This window comes from Etheostoma cragini, chromosome 3, assembly GCF_013103735.1.
Source record: "Etheostoma cragini isolate CJK2018 chromosome 3, CSU_Ecrag_1.0, whole genome shotgun sequence".
Taxonomy (NCBI): domain Eukaryota; kingdom Metazoa; phylum Chordata; class Actinopteri; order Perciformes; family Percidae; genus Etheostoma; species Etheostoma cragini.
The window spans coordinates 14,298,557-14,321,213 of record NC_048409.1 but is presented as its reverse complement, the minus strand read 5'-3'; the positions used below and the strand labels follow the sequence as shown (position 1 = coordinate 14,321,213).

Here is a 22,657-nt window from a genome sequence, read left to right as displayed (position 1 = left end):
CATCTAGAAACTAAGCTGCACGGTGGAGGGAACAACTGACTGGCACGCGATCAGACAGTGGTTTACAGAGCGGTAGATTGGCTTTGCAAAAAAAACCTGAGCGTTCTATAAAATTACCCATTTAAAAAAATCGCTCAATCACGCAAATTTGATCGTGGGAAGTCAAAATTGTGATCGTGATTAAAATTCGTAAAATTAATTGCGAATCAAAGTCATTAAAAAATCAAATAAAAATGTTAATTCTGTAAAAAGAAAATCAAAGTTATTTAGAAATTAAATCGTAAACGGGGTGAATCGAGATTGCAATTTATAACGATTAATCGTGTACAATACTTAATAATGGGAGTAACAGGTGATCCAGCTTTAAAAGTGATGTATTTAGGCCGATGTGATGTGTTCATGTGGATTTCCGGCTGAAGCAGTCAACCTGGGGGAAACACTGAACATCCTCCTTTAAAAGATTTGCTGACACATTGCTCTGATATTTTCTAACATGGTTTTTCTGTTTTAGTTACTTGATTTGATTGTTTTGATTGAAATCTTGCATTAATTGGGCCACAATTTTAAATCTTTAAATAAAAAAATAAAAATCATATGCTTGACTGGTTAAAGACAAATGCAGAACATTAATAGTCTTTTGCCTTGGCGTGTGGTTGTTGCATTCTTAAACTGACAGAGACAGAGGATGTTTTCCAATATTCATTAAAAATGGCATTTAGGAAGCAAAACATCTCTCAAAGTAGTCAGCGCCATTACTGTAAGGGGTGCTTTATTGCACAGTTCCTGCTGCTACACAAAGGCAACATAATCAATGGGAGGAAGACAATTATTAACTATCTGTGGGCAGATTTATAGACTCACCACGGCTATAGCCCATTCCAGCAAGACACAACCACATTTTGTGCTGAGCCAATTAGCCTGATTATTTTATAGTGCAAACATTTTGCTGAATACTAAAGCTACAAATGAGATTTGCACAGAGGGGAAGCTAACACATTAATGGGTACTCACAGCGATGACAGCTGCCAGCAGCACAGAGGGAAGTATCAATATATAGCAAGTGACCTCATTTCACACACCACAGCAGTTTTACAGGTTGATGTGGAAGGCGCATGCTTTTTAATAGATGATTTCTATGTGGAGTTTTTGGCAAGAGGCATTTTTAGCTTCAATGCCATGTCCTTATTTTGTTGCACTGCTGTGACCCTGAACCGTGGCAAAGTAGTTGGGCAGCTTCCAGAAACCCCCTGCTCGCTGCAATCCACACACAGTAGGTTAGCAGATATTTGGACTGCTGTCACATATCAGGTATGGTGTGGTGACATCAGGGTCCAAAGGTTAGCTATCAGCCATGTTAGGTTGCTCTCTACAATGTCAAACTGTCAAATATGCAAATAAATAAGCAAACTCCACAGCTTAACCAGATAAGTTCAGCAGAATGGACTTAATCTTACATCTGGACTGACCAAATGGTAATTTTGAAACTGTGTGAGTATTTTTTTTAACTACTCGCACTTGTGCAACCTGAAAATGTTAGGACTTTTTGTCTCTTTCTTTTAACGTTGAAAAGGAGGAGAGAGTGAGTCTGCCAGAGTTGGCCAATGTGTGTGAGAGGGTTAGGGTTTGTGAGTGGTTAGTTACTGTGTGTGTCTAGCTTTTGTAGCGTCTCACTCATTTGCAGATGCTGTTGCACAGCGCTGTTGTTACCATGCTACCCTGAAAGTCACAATGTTGGACATTCAGCAATGGAAATGAATGTTGTCCAACGCCGTAGAATGGATGTTTGGAACCATGCAAGGCTGCGTACCCTGGAAGTAGGCGGCAAAAGATTACAACGGACTCCATTGGGATTGTCGCCACTCTGTCTTTCTCTATCACTCTGGATAATGCTTTCACGGTGTAAACAAAAAAAGATAATAATTAGAGATGCAACCAATTGAAAGGCTGGTGAGCGGAATTGGCCGATTTTCACGTAATCTGCCATGAATTGTAATTGCTGCATCTTTAGCAATAATGTTATGAATGACAGTAATAATAATACTTTGTTACATTTCTTCAATATTAGTTACGTTGTTTTACAAGTTGTCGCAGAAATGACCAATGATGTTCTATTCCAACGTCTTGCCGATAGCGCAGGACCAAAGATTCTAGTGCGCTACATTTGCACTTTAGTGTCGTATTTAATTCATTTTATTTTGATTGTAACCGCCAGTAATAATGTTACAAATACATTTAAATAAGCTATCAAGCTTTAGTTCCATATGTTTTATGGGTCATTTTAATTTGCGATGGGAACTGCAGTTCTGTTAAGTCAGAGACATTCACAGGTGTACAGGCTTGAACAGGTGAGGTGAAACATGCCCAAAGGCAAAAGCAACAAAGATTGAGGGCGTGACAAAAATAATTGTTGACTAACCGGGAATCAACCGATTAGTCTACTGCCAACATAACCATTAGTTGCAGCCCTAACTCCAGACACAGCACTTTTTCCTTCGCTGCTCCTTTCACACGCTGCTCGTCTCATGCCTAATGCACATTGTCACCTGTACCTGTGTCTGGACATGGGTGCCTGGATGTAGTTGGTAGGTATCTAGAAGTAACTAAATTGGCTGCGTGTGTACATTTGTTTGCTGGTCTGGCAGAGTTCTATTCCCTCTGGTCCCAGTAGACTAAGAGGCCTATTGAAGCTCGCAGTTAGTATTCTAGTGGGTTCCTGCTTTAGTAAAGTGCTTTTCAACACTACGAAGCAGTGTAAAAATAACTTCATCACATTAGTGTTAGCTGCATTGCATTTTTTCGACAGTTATTGTTCCTCACATCAATATTCCAATCCTAAATAGGGCTGCTCGAAAAAATAATAATCACAATCATTTTGGTCAATATTGATATCATGATTATGTAACACGATTGCTCATTAACCTATGGTGGTGGTGGGGGGGGGGGGTTGATGAGTTAAATGCAAAACATCTTACAATTGAATTTTAGGCAATAGTGTCCTTTCTCTCACAGAAATCTTTAGATCGAAATAAAATCAGTTTTACTACTGTGAGTCCATTCAACTTTATATACATACAAAGCTCATAAACAATCACAGATACACAAGACATTTTCCAATCTCCGATCACATTTTCACTCCCTGTGACCACCACTACTACTTCTGCCATTACATAACATTGTGCCAAAATATGAATATCAGGTAATTTAACATCACGCTCATTTTACATACAGTTTAGCAACAAAATGCTCAGGTTGTTGTTGGTTTTGAGTGGAATGGTTTCAAACAAAGTGAATACAGCGTGTCCGTGGAATACAACGTCTCTTGTAGTGGGGAGTCGGAGGGGCCGCGGCGTTCTTTAACGTTAGCTTCTTGTCTCATCTGGGTGAAATAAAATCCATCAAATTCAGTGGCCAAAACTCTTGCAACTGTAGTAGTCATATTTCAAACAGTTTTCATGGGGAATCAGCCGTCAAGGCTTTCGTCGCTGTTTGTCACTGCCTGAGGAGAAACTAATATACTCGCGCTGTTGTTCATTTAGTTGTTCTGGCGTCACAAGTGATGACGTCCTGTCACTGTTCCAGTTGCTCACACTCAATGAGGAGAGCAAGCGGATGATGTTCTGTCAACTTTTAAGGGGCAGACAGCTCTCCAAAGTCATGTTATTGAGACTTCATGGCGCTTTTTAAAAGAAAATGAAGGAACGGCGGGAACTGTACATAGTGAAAACACTTTGTAATGTGCAAAATAATATCTTTTCCTCTGTTTTTGTTATCGTTAGGAGACACAATCGTAATCACGAGTAACATTTTTTATTAATTGCACAGCCATACTCTTATACTTACATACTTGCATTAATAAATGTCGCTCATAGTGATTTCATCGTGCCATCAGTCAGGCAACCAGCTCTTGAGGAGTTATCGTAATGAGACGACAGGTTTGCGGAATTCGACACACTCTGCTGTGTCCTGTTTTTTTCTTCTTTTTTCTGTTGCGACCTGGTAAGAGAAGAATGTTGCTCGCAGAATGTGGGTCAGCTCTTGTATGTTCACGGAGAAAGGAATTTGCGGCAAGAGCAGACCAGATCTCTGAGATCAAACTAGTGGCAGGACCAACAGATGATGAAGGTAGATAGTAGTGGAGCTGCAGAGCAAAATGAAGGAGTGGTTTATTTCATGTGGTTTCTTTAAAAATGAAATCTCTGATAGATGGACTTGGCAATGAAAGTCACGTTATTTTTCTGGTAGAATACCTATGTTGGGCTTCTGTTATTTTTTCCATCATTGACAGATTCTTCAGCCACTTTATCTGTGTGTAAACAGGTGCCGACATTGATGCAGTACTCCTCTAGCCTGTAAACATGTTCATGTCCACCCACTCCATATGTTATCTGTCATGCATAACTAATGCTGACTTTTTCGCTCTCTCCCCTCCAGATGCAGTGTAGACTTTGCTGGTGACTGGTCTGCAGGCTCTCCACGTCTCTTGTCCCTGGAGTCAGCCAGTTGGGGGGCAGATTCCTGCGTTCCCCTTCTCTCAGTCTGAGTCTTTGTCTGGACAAAACCAACTGCCCGGCATTGGAGCACACAGCTCATCCTTGCCCGTGTTGCTTGGATCAGCACAGCTCTTCTCCTGACTGAGGAGAGCGCAGCAGCTGCACAAGATTCACCTTGTACCAACTGATCCCTCCCGGCCCCGCCCACACTGCCCCGTCACCATGGTGCTGTCACAACGGCAACGAGATGAACTGTAAGTCTCCAACACACCTTTCATAACATGTGGCTGAGATATCGAGATGTCCGATTCAAAATGCATGTATTGTATGGATTTATACACTGTAGTTAAGATGTTGTACATCAGGTGCACCATTTGAAGAGATTTCATTTCACCTTCATCCTGGATCTACTTTCACGTACTCAACACACACCGATACTCTCACAGCCACCCAATACAACCATATGCTTCGGATGTTACTATGCAACTTTCAAGGAATGAACGTGGTTAAAAAGCCACTTTAATTATGTTTTTCATAGGAGGGATGAGCAATAATCATTTCAGGACTGCACATTAGAATTATTGTTATCAGTTCATGTGCTGAATATTTTCTAGATTCATCAAATAATCATTTGATCTATTAAATGTCAAATATTGCACAAAAAACACTAAGATATTAATAAATTGCTTATTTTGTCTGGCCAACCATCCAACTAAAAAGTGTAATGTTTTCCTTTATAGCAATTTTTGGGAAATTGAATGTTTCTTGAAGCTGCCCAAAGACATGAGTGCCAATTTCAAAATGAAAGACCTCAATGAATGGTTTAATGATGGTTTGTTTCAATTAGCTCTTTTTGTATACTTGTGACCAGGCAAAAATAGACTCTACTCCAAAACCTGCTATTGCTGCTATTTTGTTAATTGCTTCGAAAGCCTAAAAGGCAACTTGTTTTAATTGTCATTTTCATTGCTTCCAGGCAAGGATGTGTATTGATTAGTAGAATCAGTTTAAATAAGGACATTATAGGTTTTTTTTTCTTCTTCTTGAGGCACCCCTCAGGAAGAATCAATGGCTAGTGTAAGGTTCCTAAGCTACCCTGAGGTCTTGTAGCACAAATGTATTGATCCTCCTCCTCCACTACCTACCCCTGAATATGTTTAGTATTCACAATTTGCCCTATGTAACCTTTAGGAGAAGCTCAGAGTGTCCCCTTTGCCCTTAAAATACACGCAGGGATAAACATGTTGTTCGGGTTATTTATTTATTGGTTGTTTGTTGTTTACATATGACTGCTGGCTGTAAATCAAATTGCACTCCAGGGGTGATAAAGATACCTTGAACAGGGATCCAAAGTGTTGTTGCGAGCTTCATGCAATTGCTCTGTGCACACCGTCATGTTCGGAGCGATTCTACAGGGAAACCACATGTACAAGATGTCTGGCATAGGAACTGAAGTGGCATACAGACAAAGACATAGCTGTAAACGTGCTGTGTGGTGTATATATTGAGCATGTGGGAAAAGTGAGCGAGACTGTGATAATCGGGGAACTGTAATTTGGCTCAGCTGAGTCTGTGGGCTCTGTAATTAACCCCTGAGGCGGGGAATAAAAAGTTAAGGCAGCTCGTGAGATACAAGGTCACAAGAAGGAGATGAGATGATTTTGCTGAGCTTTATTCCTTAAGAATTCCCTTTCACTAAAGTGTGTTAAAACAGCATATTTTACAAAGGATAGGTTAGATATTTGCCTCTGACTTGAACAGAGACAACAAACCTGTGTTTTATTGTCATTTTTGCCCCCCGTCACTGTCATGGAGAAATGCATAAGCGTTCACGTGACAAGGCTCTTAACATTCCTTACTACTGTTTTAAGATCAACACTGTGGGAGGGGTCTGTTGGTATGGAGAGAGCTTTTGGAATGCTAATCTTTCATGCTATTTGCTATTCAGAGGAAGCTGCCACGAACCCCCAACCCCCTTTTGACCCTCTGCCCCTCTTTTCTTTTCTGTTGCGAAAGACTCGATAACTTACAGGAAACTGGTGTGGGACCATCACACCACTTGAGTCACATTCAAGCATCTGTCACCCGGCTCAGTTGGTGGTCTCATTGATTTTTGTCAACTATAAAGTGGCCCTACAATCTTATTTCCTAACTGGCTGCCTCATTTAGGATTGCCAGCTTAAATACCTAGCGGCCAATTTTGAATCAGGCAACATAGCAGAGGGGGTAATGGGAACAGTGACCCCTAGACTGTGTGCTATTCACCCTAATTTTTTCATTGGGCCCCCTTCTTTCTTCGTAACAGCCTTGTTTACCATCAGGCAGCAGACAAATACATTTGCATTCCTTTCCTTCACCCTTTGCTTTCACGTTTTTAAACTGCAACTGTCAGAAACGATCATAACTCCATGGAAACTGTCAATGAAAAATGGTCCAACAGAAAACAATAGAAGGCAGTTTATCTCTGTTATTTTTGTCTTTCCAGTAGACATTGACCTGTTCTTTGACATTATCCAGAAAAACAGCATAAAAGGTTTATTACTGGTGTGGAAAAACATTTTCTTAACAGAGAAATAAACTTTGTCCCCTTAACTGGTGCTATTTTGTCAGCACTGCAGTCAGATGCTGTTTTTGCGTAGTAACATCACAACAACTATTTTATTTTATTTTAATTTTTTGAGCATGGCCAATGAAAAGCGCATTTGTGTGTTTTACCAGGGTCAGGGGACTCGTCCCCGATGGCTGGCAATAAAAATAGATGCAGAACACAAACTATCTGCTCCCCTGAAAGACCTGGAGGCACCATTTGCAGATGGGCCTTTGCTTTTGAACTCTCTTTGCTTTACAAAGAAAATCCTCTCAGACTTCCCCATGTTTTATACCTCCTGTACACCAACTACCAGTGTCGGGCCAGGGTTATCTAACCTGTGTTCAACCATAGACGGTATATAAAGATGGAGGACAAATCCCGTTTTCCTCCCACTGTGCAAAAGTGAAGCCAAAATATCCTGGATACAGGCGCCGCCATCTTGCGACTTTAGAGTCTGCACTGCAGTGATTGGGTGGTGGAGCCGCAATATCAAAGTCCCGCCGATATATCCGTCTGGCCAATGCGAGTTAATTACAGCTCTTTATAATGATGTTTCACAACGTCATAGCATCAAATAACTAATTAAAACCACACTTTCTTTAGTTTGGCCCATGTCCCATCAGCTAACATGGAGGGGGCGGGATTTGTGACCAATGCTGTAGCCAACCACCAGGGGAAAATCTAGATGTTTTGGCTCCACTTATACAGTCTATGCATCAACCCTGTGCTCAACCCTTTTTTTTTTGCAATTTAGACCAAGCCGTGCACCTTAGGTTGATCCCTAATTATGACAATTCAGATACTTCAAGGGTCACAACCCGGGAACATTTATACCAATTACGCCAGTGTGTAACCGGGTCTGTGTTCTGGACCCACCAACCCATGGCAATCATTCCCGGCCTTCCATATAAAAAGTACCGTATTGGTCCAAATATAGGACAGGCTTTTTTCCTGGAAGAAAGTCTGACAAACTAGGGTCCTCTCATAATCAGGGTCTAGACTTTCAGCCGTTAGTCATGGAGATGTTACACCGTCTAAAAATTCAAACGGCCAGAGAAAATCTTACAGTGGTCCCCAAAGCGGCTGCTTCCAAGAGATTGACAGGAGTGTGTGTGATTACGTGACAGAAAATAGTGATGATGGGATGCCCAGTACTAGAGCAGTCATTCAGCTGAAGGCCTTGGAAATATTCACCATTTGTTTAAATGTGACTCTTTCGTAAAAAAAATTAAAAACAGCCTGTTGACAGGATGGCTCAGTTGGTGGAACGGGCGCATATATTTGGAGGTTTGCTCCTCAATGCCGCGGCCTGCGGTTCAACTCCGACCTGCGGCCCTTTGCTGCATGTCATTCCCCCCCTCTCTCTCCTTTTCATGTCTTCATTTGTCCTGTGGAAATAAAGGCCTGTGAATGCCCTAAATCTTTACAGAAATAACAACGGCCTACCTTGTTTTATTCAATGTGTTTTAATTAGAATTATTTTCAAATATAAATATATTATATTCGGCCAATATATATATACAATACTCTGTTTTAGAAAGAGAACCAGTCTTATCTCATGAAGCTTGAAGTATCCACATCCTCTTAACTTCTCAAAGCTTTGGCTTCAGCTCGGCCGACAACGCTCCATCATGGCCATGTGACAGAATGTGTGTGTGTGTGCTGCACACCCTTTCTAGAAAAAGTGTGTGGGATTTCTTTGTGTATTTTGGTGTGTAGACCATGCTGCTATTTGAGTTTGAACTATACTGCACACACAGCTTCACCATTGTGAAGAATAGGCGCTGTTGTATTAAGTCTGCGTTCAGGTAAAGACTATCCTGTATTGGACATTTACTCATCTGTGAATCCCAGTGATTCACAGAGCGTTTCCCCTTTTGAAGTCTTCTTCAAAAAGGTTTGGGTTCATCCCCACTGCAGTAGTCGTAACTTGTCTTAAAGAAAACTGCTTTCTTTCCATGACAACCTAGCATTATGATAACGGACCTAAGAGCTTTGAGATTATTAAAACCTGGGTAACAAGTAAAGGGCAGAAACATTTACATTTATTTACATGTCATTTTAGCTGACGCTTTTATCCAGAGCGACCTAGGGTTTAACCTGTTCAGTAACACTTGAAAATATATGTTTTTCTCGCCTAAATTTTTACCCTTAAAAAAGTGCTGCTGTCCCAATGACCCTGAGTTCATTGGGAAGTTAACACTCTCAACTTGTTGTTTCTAGTGGCATTGTGACACTAGGCCTTACTGACACAGAGCTACAGAGGTTAGAACACAGAATTTCTATTTCCGTCCAAGTAAATCATCTGAAAAATTAATAAAAAGCACTACTGTAAGCATATTATAGGGGCTATATACTAAAATAGTACCCTAGCCTCATGTCTCAACTTAGAACAGAAAAAATCCAGAAAAAAATGACTTATAAAATGGATTTTATATGAATGTATTTCTAGAGATATGTCTGTGCGTTTGTCTTATTTCTTATTTCTAAAAAAGGCCAAAAAAGTGCTAAATACAAAACTTCTGAAATACAAAAACACATCCACATCACTCACAGATATGTCTGAAAGAAGTACATACATAGATTTATAGAAATAAGTAATCATAATTTTATGAAATGGTGAAATGCCATCAGACGTCCATATTTCTGCCTTCAGACAGCTGTAAAAGATCACAGGTATAGTTTTTGTTCGCCATGTTTGGTATCAATCAACTCGTCTTCTTATTGGCTACACAGGGATGCCAGTTTTATGACCTTTATCTTTTAATTTGTGGGCTCCACTGTCAATCTTTCCCACGTGGGCCCAATGGGGAGTGTGAGATTTCATTTGCTTAGCTTGGGGGTATCTTGAGATAGACTGATCCTATTGGCTGGGAACAAGGTTCATTGCAAACTACACAAGCCAGAGAATGTAACGCTGTCTTTGGTTTTGCTGTACCGTGTTCACGGAAAAAGATACACACGATAGAAACCAATAAATGATGCACTCTCTAGATTTCTCTACGTCAAAACTTGGGCTGAAACTACAAGATTGTGAGGGGACCAGATAATAATGGATTACAAGGCTTGGATATTGTAATACCTTAGGGTGTTTTCGATGTAGGAAACTAAGGTTTTGGGCGATCTTTCACCGCTGTGATTAAAGACACGAGGAGACAGGTAGGAAACACACACTCTATTAGACTCAAATCTTTCTGTGTTTCTTTACTTCAGAACATGATTATCACCGTTGTGAGTCACCTTATTGCTTCGTGTGTGGGATCGATGGAATCAGGAGACTCTAAGCTTTCAAATGATGTATGGCATGAGCGTGTTTATGGCGGTTTAATGCTTACAATTTAGGAAAGAAGTCAGCACTTTCGAAAAACGGCGAGTTTACGTCCCGTGCGCGGGAACCGTCCGCCCAAGTGTCTTGCTCAGCGATACACAGGTTGAACTCATTGTCTGGTTAATCTAGGTAGTGATTGCCTTCATTAGACAAGCTTCGTGTCTCAGTAACCAACGGCTGGTGCTCCTCTTATTTGACCATGACAAAACAAAGCAGATTGGCAGTACCAAACATAGATTTTTGTTTTTGGCACCTATAGCACATTGCGCATCCCCACAAGCTTGTACACCTCAATCAATGGACTTCATGGAGAGAAGGGAGAACACTGCAGCGCTTTAACACCAATTTTATACAGTCTGTTTAAAACGCGCAGAAGAAAGTAGTTGGGTTTGTGATGCAGTTGGCTCGTATCATTACATTTTTTAAATCAAAGTTATTTAAAAATTAAACCGTGAATCGAGATCTATTAATCGTGCAGGCCTAATGTGGGGATGCAGGATGTAACGGCGCAACGTGCGATGGCTGGGTTCAGTACTTGACTAGTCAAAAATGTTGGACTTATTTATTCATCCTCATTTGCATATAAGTGATGTCATTGTGCAATTAATTACATAAAACTTAGTGGTTGTGGGTTGCAGCGAGGGAGAGATTACAACAGCAAAACTTAGAAGTGCAGTTATTTGCTAAAATGAGAATAGCTGGTCCACCTTAAAGCCAGCCCACCTTTAAACTAGTGAGCCTGTGCTAAACTTGTCACTTTAAGCAGCAAGCAGCAAGCAAGGCACGGCAACTGACAGCGACAGAAACTGTACACAGATTGCACTGCTACGTTCACAGCTATTTTACTGCTACTTCATTCTCATCGACAAACGCACATCTGTCTTTTCCCTCTCTCTCCTCCCCGTGGACTTGCTAATATGTGATCTGCAACAGCCACTGTTTGCGCAACATGTACGGCGTGTGTGTGCATGTATCGTTGACACTGTTTTTGCCACTGTGCGCAGCATATCATGTGGCATGACAAGTGGACGACTGTCCCGTGGGTCGGCTCCATGGATGTGTAATAATAATAATGGTCGGCTCGTTGTCCAGATCCTCTCCACAAAAACACTTAGGTGCAAATAATAAAAATAAAAAAGAATATTAACAATAAAAGAATAGGCGCTGTGCCTAAGTGTTTTTGGCTATGCAAGCAGTTTAGAGCATTCAGAGTCAGCTCTTAGCTGATGAGCAAGCTGTATTCACTGGGAAGGCTAGTTTTTCTTGACAATTAGTAGGTGGGTAGCCCACTGTAACAGTCTGCAATTTAATGGATCATAAGTGGTGCTTTGACGAAGGAGTACTGGTATTGTCTTTGCTGGATGACTAAGATCCAGGTAATGTTAGTCACTAAAATAAGTTTCTTAATTGCCATTTAGGTGTATGAGCATTGTATGAGATTCAGATTTTAATCAAAGACCATTCTGCAATAGCCTCGAAATGTTTAAGTTGTCAAGCTGTTAGGAGACATTGCTGTTGGTGTTGTGAACTTCTGTTGGACAATTTTCTTTATGTTTTAGACTAGATATGGAATGGAGTGGAATTAAGGAAAGGGTGTAGGCTCTGTTTGTAAGTGTTGCTCATTTTTAGATGGTCAGAAAGTGAATGATCATGGAGCAGCAATTTGGAGGAAGTGATGTCACTGGCAGACATGCTGGTTGGCTGACTCAACCTCTTCTAAGAAGGATGAGGTCATGCATCTCTTCTTCTCAACCCTGTCTGTCTGTGTGTATCACAGGCTGATTCTCCCCCTCTCACTCCATTAAGGGTTTCTAGCACATGGGAGAGTTGCTTAGTACCGAAGGGCCGGCTGACCACAACATTGATATAACCCATGTAAGACTCGCAGAAGTCTCATTGTTTGACACAACATTTTTATCAACTTAAAAAAGACAGCTGTTTTTTTAAAGATTATTTGGGGGGGGGGGGTTTGCCTTTTAATGCACAGGACAGCTAGGTGGGAGACCTTCAGGAAATCTTCCCGGGTTGGACTCAAACCCTAGACTTCTGCACTAAGGCTTAAACCTCTGTCTGTCTGTATATGTATGTGTGTATATGTGTTACCAACTGAGCCAACCCGGCCACTCTGTTGGAGAATTTAAATATTTATTGACTGATCAGTGCTGTTTTCAGTTATGATTGCTACAGTATGGGCTTTTAGACTTTCTATTGTTCTTTGTCTTTTCTTTTTTATCTTTCCACTCTGTCCATGTACTCGCCCTGCCCTCTTTCGCACTCTTATTTATCACGTCATTAAGCTGTGGGCTGCTAGTAACCATGGAAACCAGATGGTTTGCTCTCTTCTCAGTCTTTGCGGACTGGCTGTATTCAAAATTGCATGTGGGTGTGTATTTTATTTTATTTTATTTTGATTTTTTTTCTCTTCAGGAACCCATATAGTGGGGATCAGGGGAGCCGTGGGTACTTTATTTTTGCAATACAATCTTTGCATCCTTAAAATATATTGAATATGATTCATGATTTCCACATAATTTCCTGAAGCTCATCTTCTCTACCATGTGGTTTGCATAAATTGAAAGGAGACTGGCATACAAAAAACACACAATCACGTACAAAAGTTCCCAATTGGCTTGTATTCTCCATAGAGCGACATGTTACTCATCAAACCCCTGAAAAGGGAATTGAGTTTGTGCCCTTTTTATTTTCTGCATAGAACTATGTGACTAATGCAGAGTCATGGAATGCCTTTCCATAATTTTAGTCTTTCCCTCTGATACCCCATCATGTAAATTAGAAGTTAAATGGCGTGACATATCATTGTTGTGTTTGGTTGTAAGTAGGGATCAGCATTTGATTAAATTTGATTAATTATTGGCTTGTCGGGAGAATTGGCAATCAACTATTGTTTAATCATTAATATTTTCTATATTCCAATTAATTATTTAAATTTAAAAAAGCAAAAATACAGCGTTTTTTTTTGTCAATGAGATCTTTATTTAAACAAGAACAACATGTATATTATATGGGCAGCGGAACCTGCAGCTGCAAGCTGGCATTTTTAAACTTTTGTTTGTTCCTAAATAATAGAAAAAAGAATCATGTCATGTTAAACAAAAACGTAACCAAAAACATAATACTTAGATCTGGCAGATTTTGTCGAATGTAATTCAAAACTATTCAAGGTACGGAGTCAAGAAAGAGGGTGAGTGAGACAAGCTTACCCAACAATGAATCAGGCTACTTAACATATTAGGCTACTTAACAAAGCCTCATAAAAATAACTAGTAGCTCACTTACAACTTCTGCACCAGTCTACTGGTTTTTGTTGAGAAAGATAAGCATGATGACATGATCTGGGGTCAGACGCGACCACAACCTGGTGACTGTCAGTCCAGCTGCCAAAAACCCCTGCTCGGAGGGGACCGGCGTAATGGACCGGTACCTCCAAGCTAACTTGGCCAGTGTTTGCGTTCCCCTCGTCCGTGTCAGACAACGCAGCCCTGTCTCTCCCAGGCTGAGGGATAACCGCCCTACCGGCCTCCACCGCCGCTGATGCATGCTAACGCCGGCTTGATGCTAGGTTGAGACTGAGAGAAGGATGCACCGTCACCGACAACAACCGAGTCGATGCACTTTTTTTTAGTGGTACATTATTTCGTGGCCATGTTGTGCTTATACACAGCACTGCAGTGTTTGCAGTAATCTAAGTCGTTTTTTTAAATCGAAATGGTCCCATGCCAAACTTTGCCGTGATCTCTTTTCCCGATTACTTTTGAAATCAAAACGGAAACTCTCAGGTAACCATGGTGTCCGATAATGCCCCTGGGTGGTAAAATTGTTTAATTGCTGCCACACAGTGAAATTCATTTCATTGCTTTAAGACTCACACTACACAAAACAACCTGCATTAGCTTATTTGATAACGTGATCGACGAAATTCTTAATGATCAATTATCGATCGTTGATTAATCATGCCCATCCCTAGTTGAAACACACTTGCTCGTACACACTCTCCTGACACACACACACACACACCACATCAAAACTCTCCCCGTGTCTATGCTTACCTCACCCGCAGCTTTCTTCGCCTCCTTATGCACTTTCTTAGACATGCTAGCACACCCCAGCCCTCCCCTCTGGTTTTCTAGACCTGCAGCAGGCGGGCAGGGAGGCTGGCAGGCTGTCACAGGAGAAGATAACCTTGAGCTGTAATAAGGCCTGCTCCTGTTGTCATGACGATTCAGGTGGGCAGAGGGAAACGGCGGTTTCAGTGCTCAACACTGACCGAGAGGGCGCAGGGGGGACAGGCCAGGCCAACAGATTGGATCCTCCCACCCCCTTCACACTGGCACCTCAAAGACTTGCCTGCCTGACAGCTTGTCTGGCTTCTTCTTATCTCCTGGCTTTAGTGGCGGGGTGTGCTGGATGCAAACACAGGGCAGCTTAAATCAAGGAAACGTGTATTAATCTTTGAGTAAATATAGCAATTTTATTGGATATTAATGAATCCATTGTCTTTGTTTGTCTTTACCTTATTTTTCAGTCTTTTTAAGTCATTTATTTTCTGTAATAGAAAAATAAATCGAAAATTGACTCTGGAGAAATAAGCAGTGTTCACATGAGTTATTTGGTCATTTAAACTGCATGGTTAAGATTCTCTTTTGATGAAAGTATATTCCAGTGATTTATCATTGCAAAACAATGGTCAAAATTGAAACCACAAAGGCCAAGATATCTGGCCTGTTAGTCCTTAATAGGATCAAACTCAAGCTTTGGACCCAAAGAATCTAAACTGTCCTCAAAGACTGAGCAATACTTACTGTAAATGGTGTAACATTATTATTTTCTCTGTAAGGATGATTTAGGATTAAGATTCATAACGTTTGAGGTCCTACAGGGGAGCTAGAGCAGCACGTTTCCTGTTAAATGTTAGCTAAACTAAGCTAGTCAAGTTAGCACAGTCTAAATAGTTAGAGCCACTGGTAAACACAAATGAGTAGCCTATATGTTTGACTGCATAACGAATTCTCTGTAAATTACCGGTATTAATTTTTCTTATGTATGTTGTAAATTTGTGGGTTTCCCATGTGACAGTCTCACTTTCATCTGTGCCTGCCTAGTGTCTGTCCTATCTGGACATCTCTCTTTACATAAGCTGTTTGAAATGGTTGGACAGAAACAGTCCTCTGCTACCATCCCAACCATCTTTGTGTTACTTCCTGAATGGTGTGGTGTCTCCAAATATTCACTTATATTTGTCTGAAAATGTATGCATTGAAAGGAGATGATCTGGAGTAATACAGTATGCAGAATAGGACTGGGTCCTTGTAAGTTGAATAATCTAATCACTAGACGTCGACCTCTCAGCCAACGTAGATTCCTCAAGTTGAGCATTGTTGTTTTGTTTTTGTCAGTGTGCATTTTGGCCTCCAGAAGTAGCTGCAGATTGAGTGCTCCTCGCTTTCACCCTGCTCTCCAGGTTAAAATAATTCCACTACTTTGTCCCATCCACTCGGTGAAGATATCAGCAATGAGGACAGAAAGGTGTGGAACCAGACCCAGGGTTTGTCAAGTGAGACAGAGGCCGCCGTCTGGCGGAAGAGAGTCTTTTCCCGGCCAGGCTCAATGACAAGTTATCTTCTTCCTTCTGCTAAGAAGTGGTGAATTTACAGCCAACAGCTACCTAAAATATATTATAGTCGCTGGTTTTTATGTAATATCAAGTGTTGGCAACAATCATGTATGTCGTAGTTTGAGCTACTTTATCAAGTTGCCTTTTAGTGAAATGCTTAAGTTGAGCTTTTATTGTGAAGGGTCTAAATGGAATAAGTGGCGTCAATAGGGAAGTAAATAAAGGTGTGTTGGACTTCTTGGTTGGTGCTGGTTCAGACTATGGAGACCCCGTGTTTGCATTTGTCTATAGCAGTCATGCATTAGCTTGAAGGTCAAATCTGATTCGTCTAACAAAATTCTGAGTTGGGCACAGCCACAGTCCAGAAGTGTTTTCAGTTCCAGGGATGATCCTGCCTCTCCATGATTTTTCTGTCTTCCTCTGTGTGTATGTAGGAGATGGTGCGATGTACGCAGACTCTCATTTTTCCCTTATCTGCACCATGGGGAGTCATCCCTTCCCATTATTTGCCTAGAGCAACAAGAGCTCATTATAGAAGCCCGACAGATGTGTTGTCGATTTGTGTCAAATGGGTAGAGAGGGGTGTAAGAGAGCAGCAGAATGTCTGTGTGTATTGTTATAGGTAGGGCTAGACTGCATTTATGCATACAAAGCATTTTTATTAAATGGCTCGAACCATGATAACACAGTCTGAATGTGTACAATTTACATCTTTGTCTGACACGTTTCCTGAACATGCTAATTTTCTGTCTTTGTTTTACAGTGTTGAATACAACTCCATTACTTATGTCGTTTCCTGTGGCACTGTAACAACTATCTTGTCGGCTAATCTGGAGAACTAATTACGGGCCTCTTTGTCTGTTTCAGAAATCGAGCGATAGCCGATTATCTACGTTCCAATGGATATGAAGAAGCATATTCCACTTTCAAGAAGGAGGCGGAATTAGATAATGTGAGTAGATTTAAGGGTGGACACACATCCGCACAGCCAATCGGTCCAATTTATACAAACAATATGCCTTGATTTCCACTATATTTCTCATTTCAGTCAACATGTTCACAAGTGTGACCGGGAGCACCTGCACCCAATTATTGCAGTCTGTCTGATTAGGGGGGTTGTCTATGCTACATGGATGTGCTAATTCATCTTGAGATTTTATCCACTTGTGAATATTGAATTTACTATAGGACTGTATATGTACTGATTTTTCTTTTTACATTATTGTCTTTTAGGGGTGTGCAAAATCGATTCATAGATATATAGATATATATATATATATATATATATATATATATATATATATTTTTTTTTTTCATTTTGCAATGGCGTTTAAACTCACATGGGAAAAGTAACTATATGTACATACTCTGAATTTTTTTTTAAATTGAGAAATGTTTTTTAATTAAATCAATTTTGAATTGAATCTCGACCGTTTCTGAATTGGCCACCCCTGTTATCTTTGCTTTCTGATGAAATGAGAATTTGTTGGGTTTGAATATGTTTAAAATACACTATAAGCTACACCTGTACAATTGAATGCAATCGATATAGCTGTTGTGCCATAAAGTCTATTTTTTATGCCTATAATGTTCAGTTTTTGTTGACACTGTCGTAGAGGTGTTAAATAAGTTACATGTTTTAGCCTTGAGATCATAGTTGTGGTGTTGTACTGAAGTGAATTATATTTTTAAAGGTGTTCCCTTTCCTGTATGTAAATATTTAGGACAAAAAAACTAGAAACACCCCTAAATATAATGTAGTTCAGTATGACACCACCTCAAACTATTACCTTAATAATAAGGGGCCCAGCCCGAGGGGGCTGCGATCCGAGTAGCAGCGGTGCTTAGAACTGGACCTTAGAAGATGCACCTTAGAGCAAGATGTTCCCTCTGCAAAATTGCAAAATGTGTAAAACTTACTTTTTTGAACTCCCAGGGTTCTTGCCTGATCAGATGGCCCTGACTAAAAGTTATCAAACAAATTTTCCTTAGTTATATATTATTACCAACAATTTTTTTTTTGAAGCTAGCGACTATAACACAAACTTTTGCATATCTTGTCTCGTAAACGCTATCAGCGCGGAACTTGAGATTCTTGTTTGCCTAGTCACTCTGAGGCTCTGTGCCAATGGTGAAGATAGGCGTTACAGATACACATGTATTTCTCATGATGGGCTGATCCGATTTCTTTTTTCTTTTTTTTTCGATGAAATTTAGAGGGTATGATCTAGGAGAGCTCTTAAGGCCACACCTACAATGGTGTATTAGCATGGCTTATTACGTGGCTTTTAACACACACACCCCCCCCCCCCCCAGCCCCAAAAAAAAAAAAAAAAACCATTGAGGCTTTTACAATTTATGTATAAAAGTCATGTAAATGGGAATTTTGCATATTTTTTAATTACTACAGACCTTGCAGCTCACGCCGTGCAATTTTTCCTGATGTTTGCCTTCGCTGCTGTCACGGTTTGGGCTCGACTTTCACGGAATCTGGGAGTCAATTGGAGACATATCGCGCCGGGAGACTTGGATCCATCATAACTAGTTACTACAAAAACATGAGTACTATAAACTTCATAAAGGTAGAATTCATGGCAGAGCTGTTGTATTGAATGCAATAGGTTGTACAGGTGTACCAAATAAAGTGGCATCATAACATAGGAATGGGAGGAGGAGAGGGATAATGCTGTGAGGTGAGTGTGAAGAGAATGACTCCATGGTGAATGTGTCTATCAAAATTGAAGATTTTTTATTTTCTTTGCAAACATTAACAATATTAGTCTTGTCATATTTGGATCTACTTAGGCTAAAGAAAATTACGCAAGAATGATTTTCCACGGCATGCAAGTTTCTCATTAATCAATTTGATTACCTGCAAATTAAGTGTCACCTGTAATGGCAGAGTAGCTGCTGCCTTACAGAACACCAAAAAAGTCAACCACAGCCGAACCATGCACTGAAAACGCATTAAAAGGGTCTTTTTCCCCTTCTTTTTTTACTTTGTGATCACATGATAACCCATCCCCCTGCTCCTCTGTGTCTTTATTCATTTTTCTTCCAGACGTTGCTCTGCGGTGGCCTGGTGGAAGCAGGCTGAATAATAGATGAATGGCACGGAGGGACAGGGATAGGTACACCCTGTTGGGTATTAGGCGCTCAGCCACACACACACCTTGACAGAATCATGCTAAACAGTCAAGGAATTTTAGCACCATTTTCCCTAAATATGGTTAGATGTTGTTTAGAAACATAATGTTCTTTATCTTAGCCTTTTATGGTTACTTGAGTTGAGCAGTGTAAAATGAAGGCCATGTTAGGCATGCCCCTCAGGTTTCAAAAGTAGGAATAATAAATGAGGCACATGCGTTTTTAGTTACCTCGTAAAAGAAAATGTACGTATCTGCATGCATATGCACACATGCATGGTTACTTTCTACTCAACAGATTGGCAGGCTGCAGTGAAGTCTGGCACTTTTCATGTGTGTCTGTCTTTGTAATGGGCAGAGTGTCCAGGCAGATGGCAGATTAGATGATGGCAGACTTGTCCACACTGGGTTCCCTCTCTGTTTTCTTTCTCTTCTATTTCTGCGCAGCGGCTCAGTCTTTGTTCCTATATATACACCTCATTTTAGTCTGAGCAATCCCGTCCTGTCATTGAGAAGTGTTAAACGTACACATCGGTGGTGCCTGGAACTCTCTGACGTCTCTCGGTTGGCTTTTGTTTCCAGCTGAGACTTGAGGAGCTAGCTGTGAAATTGAAGCACAACGCTAACTTTCTCCCTCGCTGACGTTCATGGCTGTCTGTCGCTGTGGGCTTTTAATGCTTTGCTAGTTAGTAACGGCCTCAAGGCATTTCACACAGTGGTACCAAAACTATTGTATTGGGTGTTTAGAATAACAAAGCTTTACTTCTTCTTTTCTTTGTTGTCCTCTAGGGGTGTGAAAAAACAGATTTTTATTCGAATCAAAATACAAATTAAAAATCAATTGCTAGAATTCCAAAAATGTATTCATATTTTATTTTTTTATTTCTACTGAAATTACACCTTACTTACTTACTTACTTACTTACTAACTTACTTTATTGATCCCCAAGGAAAAATTCAAGGTCCCTGTAGCTTACAGACATAACACACAACGTACATCATTATAGGATGTTAAAATGACAAACAAATCCACATGAATAATATGGAAATATACATACATACATACATACATACATACATACATACATACATACATACATACATACATGGAAAAAGTGACTACATTTACATACTGTGAATCATTTTTGTAATTGATATTGAATCGAATTGTGAGTGGAAAAATCTGAATAGAATCGTGAGATTTTCTGAATCGTACAGCCCTATTGTCCAGTGTTTGTATTTTACTTAAGGGGATGACATAAGTCCTTTAACGTTTGTGTATGATGGTTAATTTAATTACATTGATATACATATTTGATGCTTTTTTAAATTTTGAGATATGTTGTTGTTGTTGCTTAGACAAAGCAAGTAGGCTCTCGGCCAGGGAGCATTTTATGACATTTTATAGACCAAGTGATTGGTCAATTCATTGAGAAAATAAACAGCAGGTTAATTGGTAACGACAATAGTCATTAGTTGCAGCCTCATGTTTTTTTTGGGGGGTTTTTTAGGTTGTAAGTAGCGCCAGAGAATAAATGCCAACGCATTGTTTTGTTTCTTGGCAGTAAGAAACAGCCTGCATGTATCAAAGAGTCCGCTATGTAAAAGCTAGTGGCCAGCTCCCATTAGCCTGCAGGTGGAATCAGGCTTCTGTCTGCCACAAGTTAACTTCCACTGCTGCTCCAGTACCGGGTGTGTGGCTGTAAAATGCCTAAGCCTTTCTTGTCTGCAGGAGATTAGCTTGTGTGAGAAGGATTAGGACTAGGATGTGTGTTTGTGTGTGTGTGTAGTATGTATGTGTTTGTGTGTGTGTTTAGTATGTATGTGTTTGTGTGTTCTACAGTAGGTTGGCGGTGTCTGGCAGTCAGTGTTAGCCTGTGAGGGGTGTGTAAATAATTCCCTGTTCTTTCTTACTAAAGCCAAAGACCTCAGCATGCCACCCCAGCTGCCCCCCCCCCCCCTCCCACAGGCCTCAACGATTATGCTGAGCCCACGACTTTGATTGGCTTTCTTCAAATGGTTGCCTGATATCTTTTTTTTCTTCTTCTGCCCCTCTTTTCTCCCCAGAATGAAGAATTGGATAAGAAGTACGCCGGCCTTTTGGAAAAGAAATGGACCTCAGTCATTAGATTACAAAAGAAGGTTTGTGGAGGGTTTTCTCCTCAAAGAATGCTTGTGGGGATTGTATTCCTTTTGAATGGACCATGGCATTACTGCTCAATCCACTGTTAACACAGAAAGAAAGGAATAAAAAGCATTAATCCAGCGGTTTTTAATATAATACTACGTTTAAAAACACAGACTCCGTCCAATTTAACATCCTTTAAACCTGTTTTATATATTCCCTCCCTTGTGTAAATATCTATACATAAATATACAATATATACACTGTATATATTTCTATATACTGAACTTTCTGCGTATACACTGTTAAGTTGTACATGTACACTTCTTGCAGGTGATGGAGCTTGAATCCAAATTGAATGAAGCAAAGGAGGAGATCACCCTGGGTGGGCCCGTAAGTCAGAAACGCGACCCCAAAGAATGGATTCCTCGCCCACCAGAAAGGTACGCGCTAAGTGGCCACCGCAGTCCAGTCACTCGCGTGATCTTCCACCCAGTCTTCAGTGTTATGGTGTCTGCTTCTGAGGACGCAACAATAAAGGTCAGTGCTACCGGATGATGGGAGGGATGGTCTGACAGTGGATTTGTTGCAGAGCTTGCCTTACATCTGTAATATTTTTTTATTATTTGAAATGCCATTTAAACTGTTTTTCAGGGTTTTCAAAAGCCTTGAATTTGATCATTTGGATTTCATTACAAAGGTCTTTTTTTTTTGCCTTTCCTAGGATTAATTTCATACCGTAACAAAGTGAATTGTTGCTAATGTAGGCTAATTAAAAACGAACGCACCTGAGGACCTAGACACAGCACGCCTCTCTGAACGGTACCGGTGGGGTTAGCGGTTAAATCGAGTGGAGGATGTGCAGAATGTGTCGATGTGTGTCGGGGCCTGGCGGGCCGCTCGGCACCTTCAGACAAAGCTCAAGCAAACAGGCTAGCGGCTTATTAGCTAGCCAAACACACACACACTGAACTGTGAGCGCATTAATTAGCTCGGTGTGCGTCTTATAACAAACAGACATAGGCCTTATCCGTAAGGTTATCCGTAGGTAATTTACAGAGGTTGGAAGAGTAGAAATAAACAGTATTACAAATGACTTGTCCTGCATTCAACATCTCCCTTAAGTATTAGTATAAAAGTATTATCAAAATATACTTAAAACACCAAAGTAAAAAGTGCTTATTATGCAGTGTGAAATATCTTATTTTATTGGATAATATTAAGATCCAGTTAATTTTATTGAATACGACCGATATGTTAAATAAAATGTAGGGCTGTCAAAAATAGCGCGTTAACGACGTTAATTAGTTGTTTGTTGTTAATTACGTCGATTTTTTTAACGCATGC

The 22,657-nt window shown here is 40.4% G+C and overlaps 1 protein-coding gene across 3 annotated transcripts in view; it reads left to right on the top strand.

Annotated features, from left to right (window-relative positions):
* Nucleotides 1-22,657, top strand: part of LOC117942042 (lissencephaly-1 homolog) — a 40,218-nt gene that overhangs the window by 5,880 nt on the left and 11,681 nt on the right. For 2 of the 3 annotated variants that reach the window (XM_034867328.1, XM_034867329.1), the window contains exons 2-5: nt 4,432-4,744; nt 16,908-16,992; nt 21,253-21,327; nt 21,644-21,850. In XM_034867328.1, coding sequence (XP_034723219.1) covers nt 4,713-4,744; nt 16,908-16,992; nt 21,253-21,327; nt 21,644-21,850 — 399 coding nt within the window. In that variant the 5' untranslated portion in view covers nt 4,432-4,712. The remainder of the gene's footprint in view (nt 1-4,431; nt 4,745-16,907; nt 16,993-21,252; nt 21,328-21,643; nt 21,851-22,657) is intronic. The other variant, XM_034867330.1, reaches the window with a different exon arrangement.